Here is a 19,609-nt window from a genome sequence, read left to right as displayed (position 1 = left end):
GCATATAACCACTGCGCGGCAAACTTTCAGAGTTCATTAATGTGATTTCAGCTTCAACACACACGTCAATGAACGCGCGCACACCCGTAATCTGACACGTGCGATAACCCCTGAATTCAGATGCGAGTCTGATCTGATTGTTTAACGTGGGTCTTTGTTTTGAGATGTTTTTTTTTCTTCGGTTGAACCTCCAACCAAAACGTCAGGGCCGGCCGGAGTTTCTCCTCTCCTCCCACCCGCCCCCACTCCCCTTTTCTACAACACCCATTGGATATCCCCGATGTCAGTTAGGGCCGCGACCCAATCACAAAGCCCGTGGGGGGCGGGGGCAGGACAGATAGCGGGGCGGGGGGACTACTGGGGAGAGAGGTTCCTATTGGCTACGATCCCCGTCCATCGTTTGGGCGTGCTCCAATCACCGGAGACGCCGTCTGTTTGAAAATGTTTACCGCGCCGTCTCCCGGGGTAACTGGACCCGCGTCAGCGTGCCGTTAGCCTTCCTGGGCTGCGCGAACTCCGCCTGAGTGGCTGCGAAGTGATTTTCCGAGAGACGGCGGCCGGGAGAGACAGGTCCCCCCCGAAACCAGCCCCTCGACTGACGGGCAGGGCGGAAATACAGCCCGAGGCGTCTGCGGAGCGGGAAGGACCGACAGCGGAGAGCTGTGGACGCGGAGCTCAAGTTCGGCTTCACAAACTTTTGTCCCGTCGGCAGAGCTGACCTCCGCCAGGAAGCGCAGAGCGAACCGACAGACTCGTTTATTTATTTGTTTTTTTGTTTGTTTTAAAAAGTCCCGTTTCGAGAGTTTGGTTTCAGGTTTATTTATCTTTTTTTTTTAAATAGCTTTTATTTTTTAAGAGACGATGGCGGAGGGGGCGGCTCGGGGCGGCGGCCTGGGCTCCCGGGTGAGGAAGCTGCTGGGATCCCCGCCGGCGCTCAGCCTGCGCCGCAGGAGCCGCCAGCCGCCGGCCCGGCGCAGCGTGCTCGGCCGGGTGAGTGAGGCCGAGTCCCCGGGGCGGCCGCTGGACACAGCAGCGTGCCCCGTTCCGTGCTTCGCGCCGTGTCTTGTCTTGTTAGTTTCTGAATCGCAGTGAGTGTGAGTCCAGCTCCAAGGGCTGTCCCGGGGCGCGCAGCTCAAGAGCCCAAACTCCCGGCCACCCTGTCCGGCGGGGGCGGGGGTCCGTCTCCCCCCGGGCCGCGTCCAGGGGTCCTGCCCAGTGCAGCCCCCGCGAGGTCTGTCTGGCCAGCAGGTACAGCCGGGGGGGGAGGCCCGTGTAACCCGCTGGGAGCGAGTAGTGAACTCGGTCCAGCTGCTTCTTGGGAGAAGCCTGACTGCATGTCGGCTGGGCTGCTTGTTCCCGTCTCCCGCAACCCTTCGGATGAAGTGACTCCTGTTCTTGGTTTTAACTGCACTTTGACAGAGCAGCTGATGTGGGGAGCAGTGATTAGTCCCTCCTCTGGGGTCCTCGGGCTACCAATAACAACAACCTTACACCTATACAGTGCTTTTCTGGACACTCCACTCAGAGCGCTTTAAATGCAGCAGGAACTCCCTGTGCAGTCCCACCTGGATGATACCAGAGTGCACCAGTCCACTCCCCACACACCAGCTCTCAGTGGGGAGGAGAGCAGAGTGATGGAGCCAGTTCAGAGAGGGGGATTATTAGGAGGCCATGATTGGTCAAGGCCAGGGGGCATGTGGCCAGGACACTGGGGTTACACCCCTACTCTTCTCGAGAAATGCCCTGGGATTTTTAATGACCACCGAGAGTCAGGACCTCGGTTTTACGTCTCATCCGAAGGACATCACCTTTTTACAGTCTAGTGTCTTGTCACTATACTGGGGCATTGGGATGCACACAGACTGCAGGATGAGCGCCCTCTGCTGGCCCCACTAACACCTATTCCAGCAGCAACCTCAGCTTTCCCAGGAGTCTCCCATCCAGGTACTGGCCAGGCTCACACTGCTGGGCTTCAGTGGGCTGCCAGCTGGGAGCTGCAGGGTGATATGGCTGCTGGCAACAAGAACCAACACTTATGTTTTTACTGTTAATAGATTGCTTGGTCTAATTGTAATGAAGAAAACAACTGTTACAAAGAAATTCTGCATAGGAATTATTAAATTAAAATTTAACCTTTCCTTTTAATAAAGGAAAAGAAAGATCTCCTTGCAGGAGTATATCAGTGAGGTTGCTCTGTGCTGTACGGTCATCCCTCTTGCTGGCGGCAGGGAGGGGGTTAACTAACACGCGTGTCTTTGGGATGCGAGAGGAAACCGTGTGAATGTTCGGAGAACATGCAAACTCCACACAGGTGTGTTCCGAGCGAGGATGCAAGCGTCCGTCTGGCGTCGGCTGCTTTAAAAGCCTGCAGCTTGCAGACCCTGTGCAGCTGGAGCCCTTTGCCTCGGTCTGGCAGGAGGAGCTCTTCCACTGACTGTGCTGTGTGTGTCTTCCAGGTGACCCTTGAGAAGGTGCTGGGTATCACCACCTCGGGCGCCAGCGGCTTGGCCTGCGACCCCTCGAGCGGGCTGGTGGCCTATCCTGCCGGGTAGGAGCCCCCTCCCCCCCACGTCTTCTGAGCGTGCTCGCAGTGGGCTTGCCCCTCGCTGACTGGCCTGCTTTTTCCCCCTCTGTTCCAGCTGCGTTGTGGTGCTCTTACACCCCAAGAGGAACAAGCAGAGCCACATCCTGAACACATCCAGGTGAGGAGCAGAGCAGAGCTGGGGGCTGGATTTGTCTCTGCAAGCGTCCCCCTACCCCACCCCTCCAGACCCTGTTGCCCCTGGGCAGACAAATGTGTCTTTCCCTGCTGATGGGGACAGACGTCCGTCTCTTCTGCTGCTGGTGTGAGTCTCCTGTCTGTCTTCCAGAAAAACCTTCACAGCCCTGGCCTTCTCGCGGGACGGGAAGTACTTGGTCACCGGTGAGGTAAGTGCCCGAAGTGGAAAAGAAAAAACATTTTCAGCACTTTTGACCAGAATCATGTAGAGCAGTTTAAATACCCCTTTGTAACTTAAGCTTGCTGCCTCACTACAAAGAGAATATACACGCCGAACACAGTCATACCTTTTCATAGGCAGCATCTTCCAGCTTCCTCTCTCGCCCCCCTGAGTCTTTGCGAGCCGTAGAGCTTCTTGTTGAGATTGGTTTGAAACTGGCACAGCAGTTTGTAGCCTGGGAGAGCGGGGCGGTCCTGTTTTTTGGGGAGACTTGCTTGAGCAGCAGCCGCTGAGAAACGGAGGATTGTCCTTATCTCCGGAGCCGCTGTTGCAGAGACCCACAGCGCTTTTCTCCCCCTCCTGCCCTCCAGTGTGGGCACGTGCCCTGCGTGCGAGTCTGGGACGTGGCGGAGAGGACTCAGGTGGCGGAGGTGCAGCACCACAAGTATGGTGTGGCCTGCGTGGCCTTCTCCACCAACGGCAGCTACATTGTGTCCGTGGGCTACGAGCACGACATGACCGTCAACGTGTGGGAGTGGAGGGTGAGTGTCCATGGGCACGGGGCCCGGGCTCCGAGCATCCGTGAGGTCTGGGTTCCTGGGAAGTGATCTCCTTCCCTCTTTGTCCCACGAGTGCAGAAAGGCAGCGTCATCGCCTCCAACAAGGTGTCCAGTCGGGTGACCTCGGTGTCCTTCTCGGAGGACAGCAGCTACTTCGTGACGGCAGGGAACCGACACGTCAAGTTCTGGTACCTGGACGCCTCCAAGGAGCGGCGGGTGAGAGGACCTGCGCTGACAGGGGGGCGATTGGCGGGCAGTACTTTGGCTTCGTACAGTGTGACGTTGTTCTTGTGTGTCCAGGCTTCAGGGAGTAAGGTGTGGTCTGTGTGTCGCCCAGTGTCTGTGGCTGGGCTGTGCTCCCTGAGGCTGTCCTTTGTCATCGCATGAGCTGCTGGTCCTCCAGCGCTCCTGGTCCAGCTGACGGCACCGCAGACACAGGGCGTGGCAGCTGAGCGATCTGATCCCGACTCGTGCCCCTCTGCAGGTGAACGGCACCGTGCCGCTGATCGGGCGCTCGGGGCTGCTGGGGGAGCAGCGCAACCGGCTGTTCTGCGACGTGGCGTGCGGCCGGGGCCAGATGGCGGCCAGCACCTTCTGCCTGACCAGCTCCGGCCTGCTCTGCCAGTTCAACGAGAAGAGGCTGCTGGACTCCTGGATCGACCTGAAGGTCAGAGTGGGCTCTCGCGTGCCTGTTCCCCTACTCTGCCTGCTGGAGGCGAAGCGCAGCCACTGCGCAGTGCGACTGTCACAATTCGCTCATCTTCGTCTTGTGTTAACTCTTGAGTGACGTTGTGCGGCACTTCACTGTAAGGGGTCCCGTTGCTGTGGCCTCTGACCCTTCCCCTCTCTCTCCTGCCAGACCTCCGCGGGCAGCTGCCTGGCGGTCAGCGAGCAGCTCGTGTTCTGCGGCTGCACGGACGGCACGGTACGCGTGTTCAACCCGTGCACGCTGGACTACATCACCACCCTGCCCCGGCCACACTGCCTGGGCGTGGACGTCGCCAAGGGCATCGCGCCAGGGTACGGCGGCCCCGCGCCAGTTCTTCCTCCCGGCTCCGTGGTCTGTCTTTCGGACTGAAGTGTTTGCTGTAGGCAGAGTGCGGTTTGGAGAGCTGCCCTGACTCCCCCTCCTCCTGCACTCCCTCCGCCAGACACCTGTTTTCCTGGCACCCCGAGGCTGTGTACCCGGACACCGTGGCTCTGACCTATGACCCCGTGACCTGCTGGCTGACCTGTGTGTACAGCGACCACAGCGTGTACGTCTGGGACGTGCGGGATGTGAGGAAGGTCGGCAAGGTCAGCTCCGCCCTCTACCACAGCGCCTGCGTCTGGAGCGTGGAGGTAACTGCACTTCGCCGGTTTCCCTTCGGCCCGTCTGCCCGTCTCGCGCCAGGGTCTTGAATGATCGCACAGCTCAGCACCCTTCCCGTCAAACAAGCGATTGTCCCGGGCTGTTATTGACCGCTTGCGGCGATGAAAGTGCATTCTGGAAGCTGGGAACGGGCGCTGCTGGGAGACAAGCGTGTCCAAGGAGGAGGAGCTGTGCGGTGCAGGAGGGTGTACCCTGACGAGTCTCGGACAGCTGCCTGCCCCGAGCTGGGTTCACACGCATGGACGCCGATATCCTCTTTTAATCAATCTGGTGTTTTCTGAACCACGTGGCTTTCTACAGTTGACTAAATTTAAAGGGTTCATGGACATTGACACACTAGACTCTAGGCTCTGCAGTCTTTGCTCAGTGCTGTATTCCTGGAAGCTTTGAAATGCTGCTTGTTTTTCTCCCCACGCCCTGCAGACCTATCCCGAGCTGGAGGATTCCTCGTCGGGCTGCCTGCCGCCCGGCTCCTTCCTGACCTGCTCCTCGGACAACACCATCCGGCTGTGGCACTGCGACACCGGGCCGCCCCGGCCCCATCTCACCGGCTACCGCCGGAACCTGTACAGCCACGTAAGGCACTGGGGGGTCGCCGTGTGGGGGGCCGAGTTTCTCTCTGTGCCTCCGGGGTTCCCCCTTGTTGGGGGAGCAGTTTTATTCCCGACTGCGGCCTCGTGCATGTGCTCCCCCTCCCTCGGCGTCGGCTCTGCGGTTCAGACGGGTGGCAGTGCTGGGCAGTGCAAGGCTCTGCTTGTGAGCGGTCCCTGACGGCCGCCCTCCTCCGGCTGGTCGGGTGGCAAAGGTCGCAGACCGGCTGGGGCGCGCTGTTCGGACGAGACCGATCGTCCTCCTGCGGTGTTTGTGGCGTCTCCGGTCTCTTGTTCCCGCGTAATGCTGTCCGTGCGCGGCGGTCTCGCAGGACCTGCTGAAGATCGTGTACGCGGGGAACAGCGTCCAGCACTTGAAGGACGGGCCGGAGCGGGGGGAGGTCAACGGGGCCGACAGCAAGGCTGGCATTCGGGTTCTGGGCATCAGTCCTGACGGGCAGCACCTGGCGTCCGGGGACCGTGGCGGCAACCTGAGGTGAGACGGCACAGTGCCACGCTCCGCCGGACCGCACCTCGGCCGTCCACGCCTGCCTGAGCGCTCGTCTCTCTCGCTCTGTGCCCGGCAGCATCTACAGCCTGCAGTTCCTGGATGAGGTGGTGAAGGTGGAGGCCCACGACTCGGAGGTGCTGTGTCTGGAGTACTACAGCCCGGAGCCAGGTGAGGGGCCGGCCCCACTGCCCCACTGCCCCACTCGCGCGATAGGGGCCCCGCGAGGTGTTTTCGTATTCCCACTGCTCGCTGGTGTCCCTCAGGAACGACCCTGCTGGCGTCCGCGAGCCGGGACCGCCTCATTCACGTCCTGAGCGCGGAGAGCGACTACAGCCTGGAGCAGACCCTGGACGACCACTCCGCCTCCATCACCGCCGTCAAGTTCACAGGTAGCGGGGATGGGCGCTGGGCGCCGCGCTGTGCCGGGCGTCGTGGCGATCAGGTCGTGTAACAGGGTGCGTGCGGGTGTGTACGCAGGAGCCCTTCCGGAGCTGCGCGTGGTGAGCTGTGGTGCCGACAAGAGCATCTACTTCCGGACTGCGGAGAAGGTGGGCCGACATTACTCCCCCGAACCCACCGCAGCACCGAGGCGAACGCAGACGAGGGAAAGCTCCGATACACACTGCTGCGATCATGTTTATTCTCTTTCATCTGTCCGACAAGTATCTTCCGTCTGTGTAGTTGCAGAAGGGATTAGCTGCTTCCTGTGTTCCATTATCAGTGTTTGGTTTACTAGGAAATCTCAGCTACCTTTGGCCAGGACAGTCTGTGAATCATGAATGCACTATATAAGTCTTTCATTGTATAAATCCAAAACTAAGTAGCTTCAAGATATTAAGAACCTTTGCTCGATTTGCTGTAACAGTGGAGCTGCATATCATCCTCCGCTCAGGGTGGTTTTAAAGACGTTCTCCTGATTTCTCTCCCTCCTCCAGACGTCCGAAGGCCTCAGTTTCTCGCGCTCCCACCACGTGGTGGAGAAGGCCACGCTGTACGACATGGCCCTGGACGCCACGCGCACCCACGCCGCCATCGGCTGCCAGGACCGGAACGTCCGGTACGGTACCGACTGCTGCCAGTCGGAGAGGGATGTGCCGCCATGTAGTGCAAAGACGGTTTGAGGACTTGCACACCCTTCCTCTCTCGGCCTCTTGCCGAAAGGTGTTGGGAGGATGCGCTTGCTTTGTGGCGAGGTCCGGTGAAGCAGGGGTTCCCCACTCCTGAGCCTGGGGACCCACACACCTGTCCTGTCTTTGCGGTGAAGGGTTCAAGCTGCTTGCTTGGAAACCTTGCAAATTTTTTTGGGCTCCTCAAAGGTTGGAGATCTTAAGCTGCTTATGAAACGCAAGCAAGATGCATTGAAAGGCAGTTTGTCCTGTTTATGAAAGGACAAAAAGAGACCAAAGTAATTTGGTGTGTGAGCCTCTGGGCAGAGTGAGAGGTGAGTTGGGGTCCTGGGACCGGCCCGGGGTGCTCACAGCGGATCGGCCGCGCGTCTCCTTCAGGTCAGCTGCACCTTCTTTTCCCGGCCCACGTCGGCCTGCTCGTGACGGCTGTCTGATCCCCGCAGGGTGTACGACGTGAGAAGTGGGAAGCTGAGCAGGTGCTTCAAGGGCTCCCTGAGCGACGAGGGGACGGTGCTCAAGGTGAGGGCAGGGGTGGGGCAGAGGAGGGGTGTGATGGGGTGGGTGGGGGCGGGGCCCAAGAGCAGCATGCCCATGGTTTTGCAGGTTCCACCTAGCTTCTCTGCAACGGTGCCCTCTCAAGCCTCACTGGGGTCTTGTCACTGAGAGTTTGGAAAAGATGAAAACGTGATCCTCATCTGTTTGCGTAGGTAGAAATGTTTTGTTGTGTTGTCCTAGCACATTGTGTGCTACTGCAGAGTACATAGTTGTTGCCGGAGCCAATACAAGATCCCACATGCCCTCTGGCCTCTTATTTCAGTGCTGCTGGTCTGCGCAGAAACATTCCCTGCTCTCACCGTTCACCCTCCGGGCAGTAAACTCTAAACTCGGCAGCTTCTGATTCTTATTGGAGCTCCTCTTTCTGGAATCGAGGAATCGCTAAGCCTGTGTACGGTGCCTGAAGCGCCCCCCGGTCTTGTCTCTGCAGGTGCAGATGGACCCCTCAGGAATGTTCCTGGCCACCAGCTGCTCCGACAAGAACATCTGCATCTTTGACTTTTACTCCGGAGAGTGCGTGGCGACGGTGTTTGGACACTCAGGTACTGGCTCTCGGCCTTAACTCGCCCTCTCTTTCATTTTTGGATTTGTTTCGCATTTTTGTTGCTACCATGTATCTGCAAGGGTACAAGTTGAAATGATTTCTTTCCTCTGTTTCTCTGTCTCCTCAGAGATTGTGACAGGAATGAGGTTCAGCCAGGACTGCAGGCACCTGATCACTGTGGCGGGGGACAGGTGAGTGTCGTGCCGCTAGGTGAGGTATTATATTAAACGGAGAACACAGACCCCTCGATAGATAAAACGTCCCACACACGAGCCTCGGGGAGCTGTGTGAAACACTAATGGTTTTAAGAAGAGGTGGGAGTTATTCTTTCAGGTCTGTTAACGCGTCTGTAACGATCTCCGTCTCCATGCGTCCCCAGCTGTGTGTTTGTGTGGAGGCTGGACTCCCAGATGACCAACTCCATGAGGAAGAGGCTGGCCGAGGTCAGGCGGGCCAGCCGCAGTGAGGGGGCGCCCAACACTTCTGCCGAGGCCAACTTTATCAGGTAGCACTCGGGGCATCGGTGGGTATGGCCTAGCCTGGGGAGCAGCCAGATCCACATGGGCCACCCTGACAGCTCTCTGGCGTTGCCCTCAGGCGACAGACCTACATCACCGTGCCCAGCAGCCAGCCCGCCCAGACAGGCGAGGAGGGGGAGACGGAGGAGGACGAGCAGGAGGAGGAGTGCCTCCAGACCCCGGCCCGGGACACCTCCGACCCTGGTGAGTGGGGCAGGAGAGTGAGCAAGAGGGGTTTCACTTCAGTATCCGCAGAACAGAGAGACTGGGTCTCCTGCACCAGCTGAAAGGGTTGAGCATTATAAGGCACCGTTCTGCACGCTGCCATTGAAGAAGGGTTCTAGTAAACTCTTCTCTAGTGTTAAGTGTAAAAGCTGAAGGCATCATGATGATAAAACAAAGGGTATAACTGATTTACCTCGGTTTTACTTTAAGGAGAAGCTGTTTGAAGTTTCAAAACAGGTTGGTCTGATCCGTCTGGCTGATTTCGGTCTTGTCTTTCTTTCTTTTATTTCCCCTCTTGCCTCGTTCTTCTCTCTCAGGCTTTGTGGACCCTGCGTTCCTGCAGACGAATGGGAGGTTGCCGCTGTGGGCCAAGCGACTGGTAGGGCTGGCCCTCTGCATGTGCGTCTGCGGTGCTCTCTGGCTCCGTTCCTGTACTGATATCCCTTTCTCCGTCTCTGTGCCTCCGCTGTTCCTGCCAGGGCGCCGCGGAGAGCTGTGCGGAGGAGCCCCCGGAGCGCCTCCCCGGAAGCCCCTACCAGCCGCGGGGCCGCTGGGCGGAGCAGTCGGACCCCCAGGCTCTCCGCAGTGTCCTGGCCACGCGGCTGCAGCTGCCCCTGTCGCCCAGCCCCCCGCGAGAGCAGGGCCCGGCCAGCGGCGGGCCCGACCCGGAGGACACCGACTTCCAGCCCCAGAGCTTGGACAGCCTGATCGGCGAGGAGGAGGAGGTCGGTGCCGGCTGCTCGGTTATCGTCTCTCTCTGGAGTTTGTTGTGCTCTCTCGCTCGCTGCGCCTCGCTCCTTTCGTGACCCGTCGGTGTGTTTCATTGCTGTCCGTTCGTGTTTTCACGCAAGTCGCGCGTTCGTTGCACTTGTGTGGACCGGAATAATTACGGGTAGCGGACCCTTCTCTTTCTGCTCTGCAGGTGTCGGAGGGCCAGTTTGTGGCCGGTTTCCGGCGCCCGGGATTCCCGCAGCTGTTGGAGAGCGAGGAGACGTTCCCCGCGGACCCCGACCTGCCGGAGACCAGCGACGACATCCTGTACCCGGCCAACAGCACGGCGCTCTCGACTGTCGCCGACAGGTAAGGCCCTTGCCCGGCCCGGGGGCTGGTTCCGTCGGGGAGATGAGACGACTCGCCGTGACGCGTCTCCTGTGTCCGCAGCGACTTCGACGTGAAGGAGCTGTGCAGGGGCGGAGGCGTGCGGCGCCGGCCCGTGGAGCACAGCCCGGACAGCGCCTGCTGCGTGGGCTCCGCCGAGAGCCAGGCCTCCAGCCAGGACCGGCCCGGGGACGGTGAGCCACGTGGATCACGCCGCCGCCGCCGCCGCCCGTGAGCACGCGCACCACTGTACCTCCCCTCTCACTGCCCCTCCTCCCCCCAGACGCCGACTCCCTCAGCCAGGCCAGCTCAACGGGCAGCTCCGGCGTGGACGAGGAAGAGGAGGAGGAGGAGACCAGCCCCTCTCTGGCCATGACCCCGGAACAGGAGACACTTCTGCACCGCCACTTCGGCACCCTGGCTGACGACCTGGCCAACGGTATGCTGGGCTCCCCGGGCACGGCTGTCTGCTCCCCAGGTGGCTTCACTGGCTCGAGCGGGACGCGTCCTACCCCTGCTCGGATTAACGCCCCGTCTGTCCTCCCTCTGCGCAGAGAAGTTTGACACGGACCTGCGGGACCTGAGGCCGTCGGCAGAAAGCATCTTCCTGAACCCTCGGCTCAGCATCTCGGCCCGGTTCCTGTCGCGCTGCCAGGCCCGCTCCAGGTCAGCCCGCGGGAGGGGTTTCACGCTAGCGGGGGCGGAGGGCAGGGCGCTCGTCTGTCGGGGTCCCTGCCGTGACGCCACGTGTTGTGTTTCAGGCTGGGAGCCGCTCTCCCCCCTCGGCCCTTCGCACCCCACGCCGGGATCTCTGAAGAGGAGCCGAGCGACGGCACCCTCAGCCAGGAGAGGATCGCTCCGGAGGTTCGGCTCGTCTTGAAGATTTTAAAGAACGGTTGTGTGCCTTATGAGTACCCAGCGCCTGTGTGGGATTATTTTCTCTCGGAAGAGGTAGTGCCCAGGTGCCCCTCGAACCCGGTGCTCGGCCTGTGCTGCTCTGTGTCTGTGCCGTCCGGGAGAGAAGATGGTCACTGGCGTTTCTGAGCCGCCTTGGTCTTTGCAGCCCCATGCTTTGCTCTCGGTTTGGTTCTCTGAACAGGGTCAGAGTCTTCCAGGGGCCCGGAGGTCGTGATTCTGGGTCTCTCAAAATGGAGAGGAACACCCAGAAGCGCTGGACGAAGGGAAATAATTGTCTGCGTTTCCTTTCAGGTCGGTTGTGAATGCCATCCGGACCAGTCCGAGGCCTCATCTCGGGGGGGAAATTCTAGTCGCGCAGGTGAGCCCTGGTGTTTCTCCTTGTACATCAAGTGTAGAACTGGGCAGATACCTGGCAGAAAGCTTCTGGTAGGCAAGTGCAGTGTTTTGCATAGAGATTGCAAAAACAAGCTATCGACGCCGAAAGGGAAGCGCTGAGCTTGTGGAGGATACATTTGGAAAAGATCTGAATGCTGAAACGTTTACACATGTGTGTGTGTGTGTGTGTGTGTTTTTTTTTTAAAAGAAGGCACAAAAAAATCTAGGCGATTTTGTCAGAAATGGAGTAATCTTGTTAAAATTGTGAAATGGGGTACATAGTAATGTCGCATTTAAATTGTGTGCAGTTCTGGTCACCGTATCGCAGACTAGGTTCTGCTTTTCTGGAATCAGTGGAGGCAAGCAACCAGACTCTTTTTAGGCTGTGAGGTTTATCCTACACGGACAGCTTAAAGGAAGTGGCTCTCTTTAGTCTTGATCAGCAAAGATGACAGAGACCTGATACTTTCACCCAGCAGATTAACACAGAAACAAAAGTACATCTAAAACGAAGATTCAGAGGCACTTCTTGACACAAAGGGTTGTGGGAGTGAGGAACGAACTGTCTAGCTGTGTGCTAGAGAAGGTCCTTGGCTTCTTTAAGGAAATGGGTGGAGGTGGATGAGATTATTTAATTACCGAGTAGCAAAAGGGCTGGACAATCAGTTGACTACTGATTAGTTTATCTCGTTTTGTAACCTTTGTTCCACGTTCTTATTTCGTCTCGGGGAGAACTGAGAAACTAACTGATGCAGCTCTTGAGTTTTGGCCGGTGTCTTTTTGGCCTCCCCCGTCAAGATAGAAATGCGTTTTGTGGCTCTAGACCTGGGTCTGCAGAGCACAGACCCAACCAGCTCTGCGTAGACTGAACTGCAAGGGCCCCAAGTTGGGAGCCTGTCTGTGCTATCACCCTGCCTTTTCAAGACCGATAAATGCAATCATGGTCACAGTTTTGAGGAATAATGTAGAAACTAAGTGTTTCCTCACGCCAAGGTGGTGGTTTTGTAAACTACCTAGTCTCCCCTCCTGCCTTTTTTATGGAAAGAAGGGGCCTGTGTTTTCACAGGAAAGTGACTTGCTGTTTAAATGTGAGGGTTAATATATCTGTAAAGCGCGTACGCGGGAGCCCTGATCCATGAGGGCAGCGATTGGCGCAGAGCTAGGCTTTGGCAAGGCTGAGGGGCGCCGCGCGTCTCTTGCCGCGTGTCTGACGGGCCCCTTATCCTCAGTCCAAAGGAAAAGCTCCGACCGGAGACGACAGCGCCCCCCCCAGTGCCGACGGACGATCTCGGGGCCCCTGCTGGGAGTCGGGCCGGGAGGTGTGTGTGGCCTGCCCGAGTGGGACACTAGACACCTGTGGCTGTGCTGCCTGGGCACTGGGTTCTCTGCAGCGGGCTGCTGGGGGAGGAGCACCGGTCACACTTGGCCACTTTCCCCTCTTCCTCTCTGCGTCCTCTTGCTCTGCTCCTTGTGCGCTCCGGTTGATGGGGGGGGGGGGGTTACTTGGCCATTGAACTCTGATAGTTGGTGTTTCACCTTCGACACCTCTTTGGATCTGTTCCAGATGACGGGCCGGCCCGCGGCCCCCAGGCCGGGGCACAGCCGTGCTCCCGCGAGGACGCCGAGCCTGGCGTGGCTACGGCGGCTCCCCGCCGACAGTCCCTGCCTGGGCCCTGCAAGGAGGCCGCGCCTGCCGCCGCCGCCAGGGCGCCCTGGCAGAGCTACATGGGCGCCACCGCCAGTTCTCGCGCCAAGATGTCGCGCTGCAGCTCCTTGGGAGAGAACCTCAACTTCAAAGCTGCGGAGGACCAGGGCGTCCCGTGCAAGGGCGCTGGCACGCGGGCCTCCTCTGCTCTGGACCTGGCCAAGGAGAACCTCCCGCCGGCAGGACACCCCCCCGCGGGCGCCAGGCCGCCTCCGGGGAATCACCGCGCCAGGGCCGGCCTGCGCCTCGACCTGGCCCCGGCGGCCCCGGCCCCCCCGCCCCGGCGGCACTCCCTGGACACCCCTCGGCCCGCGGCGCTGGTCACGCCCACCGAGATGAGGTCGCTGGGCAAGGAAGGGAAGAGCTACCTGGACAGCGTGGAGGAAAGCCTGCAGTCGCAGGCCTGCAGCCCGGCCCGCTCCTGGGCGAGTCTCGGGCCCGTCGCCAGGCTCCAGAGCCACGCTGGCGGGTCGAGGGCTCCCACGCCGGTACCTGAGCCGCTGCGGACCGAGCCCGAGACGGAGACGCCCACCGAGGGCAGCCGGGCCCCCGACACCGACACCGGTAAGCCAGTCGCCCCACGGCGGTGCCCGGACAGCCCCCTGCGCCTCCCGCTGGCGCCGCTCTGACTCTGTCTGTGTCCAGGTTCGTGCCAGGAGCCCGTCAGCCTGCAGGCCTGCCAGCGCGTGGTGAAGGAGCTGCAGCAGGCGCTGAAGAAAGCCGTGTCTCTGTACTGCCAGGTGAGCGCGCGGGCTCAGTCCTGCCCCTCCATACGTTGATCACACAAGCACATCAAGGGCGTTGGCCTACAGCGCTCAGCAGCCCTCCCTCTCCCCTCCCCAGCTGGCGGCGGGCGGCGCGGAGCAGCAGATGAAGTCCGTCCTGGCCGACGCCTTCTCGGCGGTGCAGACGGAGCTGGAGGCCGTGCGCGGCCCCGCCCAGGCCACGCCCTCGCCCTCCCGTCAGCTGCAGGATGCGCGCACGCAGGCCCTGCTGGAGCGCTACTCCGAGCAGCTGCTGAGGATGACCGCCAGGAAGCTGGACTGCAGCTGAGGGCCGTCCGCGGCTCTAAACCAGTCATCCGCCCCAGGGCGGCCTTCTCGTACCCCTGTCCTCCAGCAGTGTCCCTGGGCTTTTGCCTGCAGAGCCTGCTTGTCAATGAGTTATTTTTGTCGGCGCTTTGCGTTTTAGATATTGCGGTAACTTTTTAAAAATCCCGCGGCGTGGCCAGAGCACGTTCCGTCCTGATGAGACCGCCGTGGGTGCCGTCTCTCGCTCGTGATGGCGGCTGCCCTGGGAGTGGACTTCGAGTTCCACACTGGCTGTCCACGCCGGCACCTTCACCTGCAGCGCCTTTCTTTTGTTTCTTCGGTACCTGCTGCTTCTAAGGAACGACGATACATCATTTTTATTCATTATACAGTCTTATATCTATATATGCGGTTAGCGTTGACACAGGACAGTTTTCATGTGAATTGCGCCGTGCACTTTCCTCCCGGGTTCTTAAGGTCACAAGCGTGTGTGATATTGATATGTACAGCATTGTTATTTTATTGTTTTGCGTTTGAATGTGGGGTGGGGAGCAGTATTTATTACGAAACCAAAGAAAGGGAGCGAAGCAGATAGACTGCGGTGGTTGTGGGAGATTGTGAAGCTGTGATGTAAATATTTTGCTGTTTTTATATTCATACCAGTCTGTGCCTTGAGGAACGCTGGTAAAGAGTGAAAATCTGTCTTTTTGTGTCCTTGTCCTTGTTTTATATTGCACCTTTTAATCGGTCTTTAAAGAAAATAAAAGTTTGTTTTATGCTTTCTTCCTGTGTTTGTGGTGGTATTTAATTCCCACCCCCAGAGCAGACGCTATGGAAAAACCGCCCCCACTTTCCAGAGCCCGTCACAGCCGCCACCTGTCAGGGCGAATTCCTGAGCAAACAGGCCCGTGGGCAGAAAAGAAACGGACCAAGAAGAAGGTGTGAAGTCACGTAGTTTTATTCATGCAGCTTTCGGAAGCGGCCATCACTGTAAGGATGCAGGTCGGAGAGACGCTGCGGGCTGGCCAGAGGGCCGTCAGTGCTTCTTGTCCTTGTGCTTCTTCTCCTTCTTGCCTTTCCCCTGGAAAACAGAGCGGAGACGGTGAGACCGGAGCAGCAGCCCGAGTGGCTCCTGCAGCCGCCTGGAGCTGCTCAGTCCCGGGTGGCTGAATCAGCCGACACCCCCGCTCCCCGATGAACCGACGCGAGTAGTACGGGGGGGGCACGGCCATCGGGCGGTCGAATCGCATCGTTTACCACCAGGGAGCCGGTGGGCACGGTCTTCCACTCCGAGCGCTGCCTTCGTCCTACAGCGCTTTGCTGCGCCGGGTGCGAGCCTGGGGCTGTCGCTGGGCAGCGCCTCTGTGCGCAGCGGGCTGACCGGAAGCGAGCCGGACACGGAAGCGACCGCTGCTTTCCCGAGGACGCGAACATTCGCGAGACACCTGCTGGTCTTCAGAGCCGCAGGTCTAGACGGGTTGCGGTGCACTTTTCACTTTGTCACAGGAGTGCGCGCTTACGTTGGAGGCTTGGGGGCTACTGAAATGTCTTTTTCAGAGTGAAGGTGACGCGAGGGGTTCATCTCGGCGCCCTACCTTCCCGTCGTCCCCGCCGCTGGAGGAAGAGGAGCTGTCCGAATCGCCCCCCTCGCCGTGTTTGTGGTGCTTTTTCTCGCCGTGTTTGTGGTGCTTTTTCTCGCCCTCCTTGTGCTTTTTCTCGCCGTGTTTGTGGTGGTCCTTGTCGCCCTCCTTGTGCTTTTTCTCGCCGTGTTTGTGGTGGTCCTTCTTGTCCTGAAAGAGAGAGGAGCGGTGCGGTGGGTCGGCAGCGGTGCCGCTTGGTTCACCGAACCCGCCTTTCGTGCTCGGGCCGCCGGCTCACCTTCTCCTGGTGTTTGTCTTTGCTCCAGAAGGCGTTGACCTCCTGGCTGGACTTGCCCTCGATCTTGGGCTCCACGGCTCCCGCCGGTTTGTCGTGACATTCGGCCGCTGGAGAGAAGCAGAGGGTCGGGCTGGGTCAGGGTCACACCGGGAGCTCCCGGAGCCGGGGGTCAGGGTCACACCGGGAGCTCCCGGAGCCGGGGGTCAGGGTCACACCGGGAGCTCGCGGAGCCGGGGGTCAGGGTCACACCGGGAGCTCCCGGAGCAGGGGGTCAGGGTCACACCGGGAGCTCGCGGAGCCGGGGGTCAGGGTCACACCGGGAGCTCGCGGAGCAGGGGAGTCCGGGGCTGCCCGGGGGGCTGGAGTCCTGTGGCCAGCGAAGACTACCGTATCGCCATTCGCGTGGCCAGCCAGGGTGGACGACAGATCAGTCCACGGTTTTGTCAAGCGAGCGAATATTAAGGTGTGAACCGGAGTAACCCTCTCCCACTACCCTCAATCCCACCTTTCCTGGAAGGTTTGAGCGCCTCAGTCGAGAAAAATGAGGATTTTCCCATTTTCGGGGTCGACGCGGGGAGCATAATGAAGAACGTGCTGACGTGGGCTTGTGAGTGTGGTTTTGGTTGTAGAAAACGATTGGCTGCTCAGGTTGAAGGAACTGAGTCTCTTTAGTCTGCAGCCGGGGAGGGGACCTGAGCTCAGTCAGCTAGACGACTGCACCTACAAGTGCAAACACCGTGTAAATTCTGTTCAGGGTCTTGGTCGCCTGCACAACCGCGGTTTGAGGCAGAACCGAGCTCTCTGGCCCGAACGCCCCCCCCCCCGCGCCACACTGAGAAGCTCCAGTCAGGCCGGAAGCCACCTCGCGCGCGAGACGGGTCCCGTGTCCCCGCGCCGCGGCCAGGTGCCACGAGCGGCGCGCGCACGCCGCCGCCTGCGCGCTCAGCGCCGAGGTTGCTGTTGTTTTTGGCAAGAAAAGCCTGTCTGGCGAGAACGGGCTGGGCAGCGGGTGTCAGAACCGGTCCCAGGGGAGGTATGCGGAGGAGAAACGCCCTGCTAGCGCAACAGGCGACAGCGCCCTGCTGCAGGTTTCTCCCTGTGCCCGCAGCCCGAGCCACATTAAACAGACCGCGGAGGTTTACTGAGGATTAGAGGGATTACGAATCGCGTTTCTCTCCGCAATGCGAGGTGGCGACAGTTGTTCTGGAGGTCTGAGATGGAGGCTCCTGCATCTCGCACGAGTTTCGCGGTCTGCTCGGACACCGAAGCTGGTGTCGCACGAGCAGTCGCTCCACTCCGGCTGCGGAGGCCGTGGCGACTCGTGGCGTGACCCGTGGCGTGACCGTCCGGTGCCACGGGCTCGCGTACCCGCCGAGGAAGTCTGCGGTCCGACACGGGTGGGGAAAAGACGCAGCGAGAAAAAGACGCAGCGAGAAAAAGACGCAGCGACGCGCCGTACCTGCGGCCAAATCGGAGTCCATGTCTGGGCGGTTGTCTGTCCCTCTGGCGATGGAGACGCGTCCTGTGGCTCAGTCGGGCGGCAGCAGACTGTCGAGGCGTCTCTGCGACCTGCGCTTCCCCAGCTGTGGGCGGCGGTCAGGTAGAGATGTGATAAACACACCCACACACACGCGTGATACGTGTGGCGCACCCACGAAATTCTATTCACGAATGATCGTAGAATAATAATAAAATGATGATGATGATGATTACTAATAACAATAATAAAAAAATGTTTTGATTCTTGGTTGGAAAGAGCTCAGGGAAGGTGACTCTGATATCCTTAGGGATAGAGCTCCAGAGTTTTGGGGCGCAGCAGGAGAAGGCCCTGTCACCCCCAGAGTGTAGGCGGGCTTGGGGGACAGACAGGAGAGCAGGGTCAGACGAGCGAAGGCTGTGAGGGGGAGCAGGGCGGGAGCTGGGCAGACTGAGCCATGTGCAGCCTTATGGACGAGCAGGAGGGAGGCGCGTACGGGGCTCCTGCACCAGGAGGACCTTGGACGGGTCCGGCTGGCCGGTGTTTGCTGTGGAAATCGGACTCTGCTGACCTGTCGAGCCGTAGCTGAACTGCATCCTTTCGTTGTAGGAATTTAAGCATCTCGCAGTCGCCTGCAGCTGCTCCCGTGGTAAAGGGACCATGCAGACCCCACACAGAAGGTGCCCCAGTCCAGAGTTGGTGAAACCCGGCCTCTGATGTCAGTTCGGGTCGGAGAGCCGTTGTCTGGGTTTCATACAGGCATGTGACACGATGACGATCGCCTGCCAGCTCTGCAGCGCGATACGGCGTAAACACGAGACTAGACTGAAGCAGGGAAATGAGGAGGGCCCCAGTAATTGCAGAACGTGTAGGGGTACGTCTGAAGGGCCGCAGCAGACGGTGGTTTCGGAAGAGGCGAGTCCTGAGCTCAGCGAGCGCGCAGTGTCCCTGCGGGCGTCAGGAGCCACCTGCGGCCGCGCCTCCCCGCACAATTGTGTAAGAAGAGAGAGACAGAGACAACAGGCAGTGTGCAAAACAACAGCAGGCAGTGTGCAAAACAACATCCAATGTGCACAATCATACATCAACAGAATGAAATAAAGGATAGAAAATTATGGGGAGTGAACTTCTTGACTTGAGGCAGGGGTAGATTTCAATGTGTTTGAGTTTTTGGTAAGAAAGAAGGCACTGTGAGGTTCAGATCGTAGGTGAGAGAGACTGGGAGTTTGCTAGTGCGGGGGTAATCAATAATGTCAATCTTGGGAGCCGTAATATCCGGTGGAGGGTTTGTCTGCGATGCGGCAACGGCGATTCGGGATTGAAAGGACAGGACCTGCATGAGCGAACTTCACCAGCCCACAACAGCGCTTCAGACAACCCGAATCGCTGAAGAGTCACGGGGCGTCTAGAAGCGTTTGGGGTTCGGCTGTTTTTTTTTTGGGGGGGGGGGGGGGGGGGGCTTTTCTGCGACAAGACTGAGCCTCTAGTGGCCGAAAGGGAGGAGCGTGAGGAAACTTCTCGCGCTTATCTTAGGCAAAGGGTAAAGATGGGATTTCTGGTTTAGCTCGTATTCAATTTGCCTCTTTTCTGGGGAGACCTCGTGGAAGTACTGTCCGTTTACCACTGGCAGCTGGTCGACTGTAACTACAGTTGTGCAGAGTGGAAGGTTGGTGTCTTATTGTATTTTGCACTAGCCTGTCACTATTAGAAATTGCTGTTGGTGAAGGGTGCAGTTCTTCGACTCGAGTCCCCCATTCCCTGCAGCGCCAGTGCTGGACCAGCAGGCGGCAGCAGAGAGACCCGGAGCCTCGCCTGGTCAGTACAGGGCCTGTTCCTCCCAGCACCTGCTTGGACAAGTAGTCGTAAATCCGAGCTTGAGAGCAGCTTGTACGCGTGAGGAGCAGGCTGTGCAGTCTGGCACAAAGGCGATACAGGCCTTCAGGGCTGAGAGGTGGTCTTCGAGGAAGTGATTCTTGTACACAGCAGTGCACTATATATTATTAAAAGCCTTGAAGTCTTGCTTTTTTGCAGCAGCCTGATTAGTAGGAGGAGTGAGGGCTTTAACAGTCTGGCAAAGAAGGTGACCTCTTTGTCCAGGTCAAAATGTTTAGGACTTTTTCCCCCCAGTCTTTGCTGCGCACCAGTGACCTGGAGTGTGGGATCAATGGCCTGCAGTGCGGTGGTGC

General features: G+C 59.2%; 2 protein-coding genes across 4 annotated transcripts; one reads left to right on the top strand and one right to left on the bottom strand.

Moving 5' to 3' along the window:
- The first annotated feature begins 456 nt into the window (after positions 1-456).
- On the top strand, positions 457-14,851 carry wdr62 (WD repeat domain 62). 3 transcript variants are annotated; one of them, XM_069187717.1, is made up of 32 exons: positions 457-990; positions 2,457-2,548; positions 2,640-2,702; positions 2,871-2,928; positions 3,311-3,481; positions 3,578-3,715; positions 3,984-4,166; positions 4,359-4,519; positions 4,651-4,840; positions 5,295-5,447; positions 5,794-5,957; positions 6,049-6,140; positions 6,236-6,361; positions 6,450-6,520; positions 6,908-7,029; positions 7,543-7,618; positions 8,085-8,196; positions 8,326-8,389; positions 8,578-8,703; positions 8,796-8,920; positions 9,259-9,320; positions 9,421-9,666; positions 9,864-10,021; positions 10,103-10,233; positions 10,323-10,478; positions 10,594-10,705; positions 10,801-10,903; positions 11,249-11,315; positions 12,562-12,651; positions 12,897-13,601; positions 13,683-13,777; positions 13,881-14,851. In XM_069187717.1, exons 1-32 carry the CDS (start codon positions 862-864, stop codon positions 14,088-14,090), a joined length of 4,551 nt encoding a protein of 1,516 aa, XP_069043818.1. In that variant the 5' UTR covers positions 457-861; the 3' UTR covers positions 14,091-14,851. The 3 variants fall into 3 exon arrangements, with proteins under 3 accessions (XP_069043818.1, XP_069043817.1, XP_069043819.1); XM_069187716.1 differs by having other exon boundaries at positions 13,860-14,851; XM_069187718.1 differs by lacking the exon at positions 12,562-12,651 and having other exon boundaries at positions 13,860-14,851.
- Positions 14,852-15,004: 153 nt separating this feature from the next.
- LOC107076656 (uncharacterized) lies at positions 15,005-17,526 on the bottom strand. The gene is made up of 4 exons (XM_015341005.2): positions 17,406-17,526; positions 15,947-16,053; positions 15,664-15,858; positions 15,005-15,149 (listed from the first exon to the last, which is right to left on the bottom strand). The coding sequence occupies exons 1-4, from the start codon at positions 17,425-17,427 to the stop codon at positions 15,105-15,107; spliced, it is 369 nt and encodes a 122-aa protein (XP_015196491.1). The 5' UTR covers positions 17,428-17,526; the 3' UTR covers positions 15,005-15,104.
- Between the last annotated feature and the right edge of the window lie 2,083 nt (positions 17,527-19,609).

The sequence above is a fragment of the Lepisosteus oculatus genome, chromosome 3 (assembly GCF_040954835.1).
Source record: "Lepisosteus oculatus isolate fLepOcu1 chromosome 3, fLepOcu1.hap2, whole genome shotgun sequence".
Lineage (NCBI taxonomy): Eukaryota > Metazoa > Chordata > Actinopteri > Semionotiformes > Lepisosteidae > Lepisosteus > Lepisosteus oculatus.
The sequence above is the reverse complement of the archived record's forward strand: the minus strand, read 5'-3'. Positions and strand labels throughout refer to the sequence as shown.

Coding starts and splice junctions, on each gene's coding strand:
- wdr62 (XM_069187716.1), top strand. CDS start 862: ATGGCGGAGGGGGCGGCTCGGGGCGGCGGCCTGGGCTCCCGGGTGAGG. Junction 3,716..3,983: donor ACGCCTCCAAGGAGCGGCGG/GTGAGAGGACCT, acceptor GCCCCTCTGCAG/GTGAACGGCACCGTGCCGCT. Junction 4,167..4,358: donor ACTCCTGGATCGACCTGAAG/GTCAGAGTGGGC, acceptor CTCTCCTGCCAG/ACCTCCGCGGGCAGCTGCCT.
- LOC107076656 (XM_015341005.2), bottom strand. CDS start 17,427: ATGGACTCCGATTTGGCCGCAG. Junction 15,859..15,946: donor AAGACAAACACCAGGAGAAG/GTGAGCCGGCGG, acceptor TCTCTCTTTCAG/GACAAGAAGGACCACCACAA. Junction 15,150..15,663: donor GCGGCGGGGACGACGGGAAG/GTAGGGCGCCGA, acceptor TCTGTTTTCCAG/GGGAAAGGCAAGAAGGAGAA.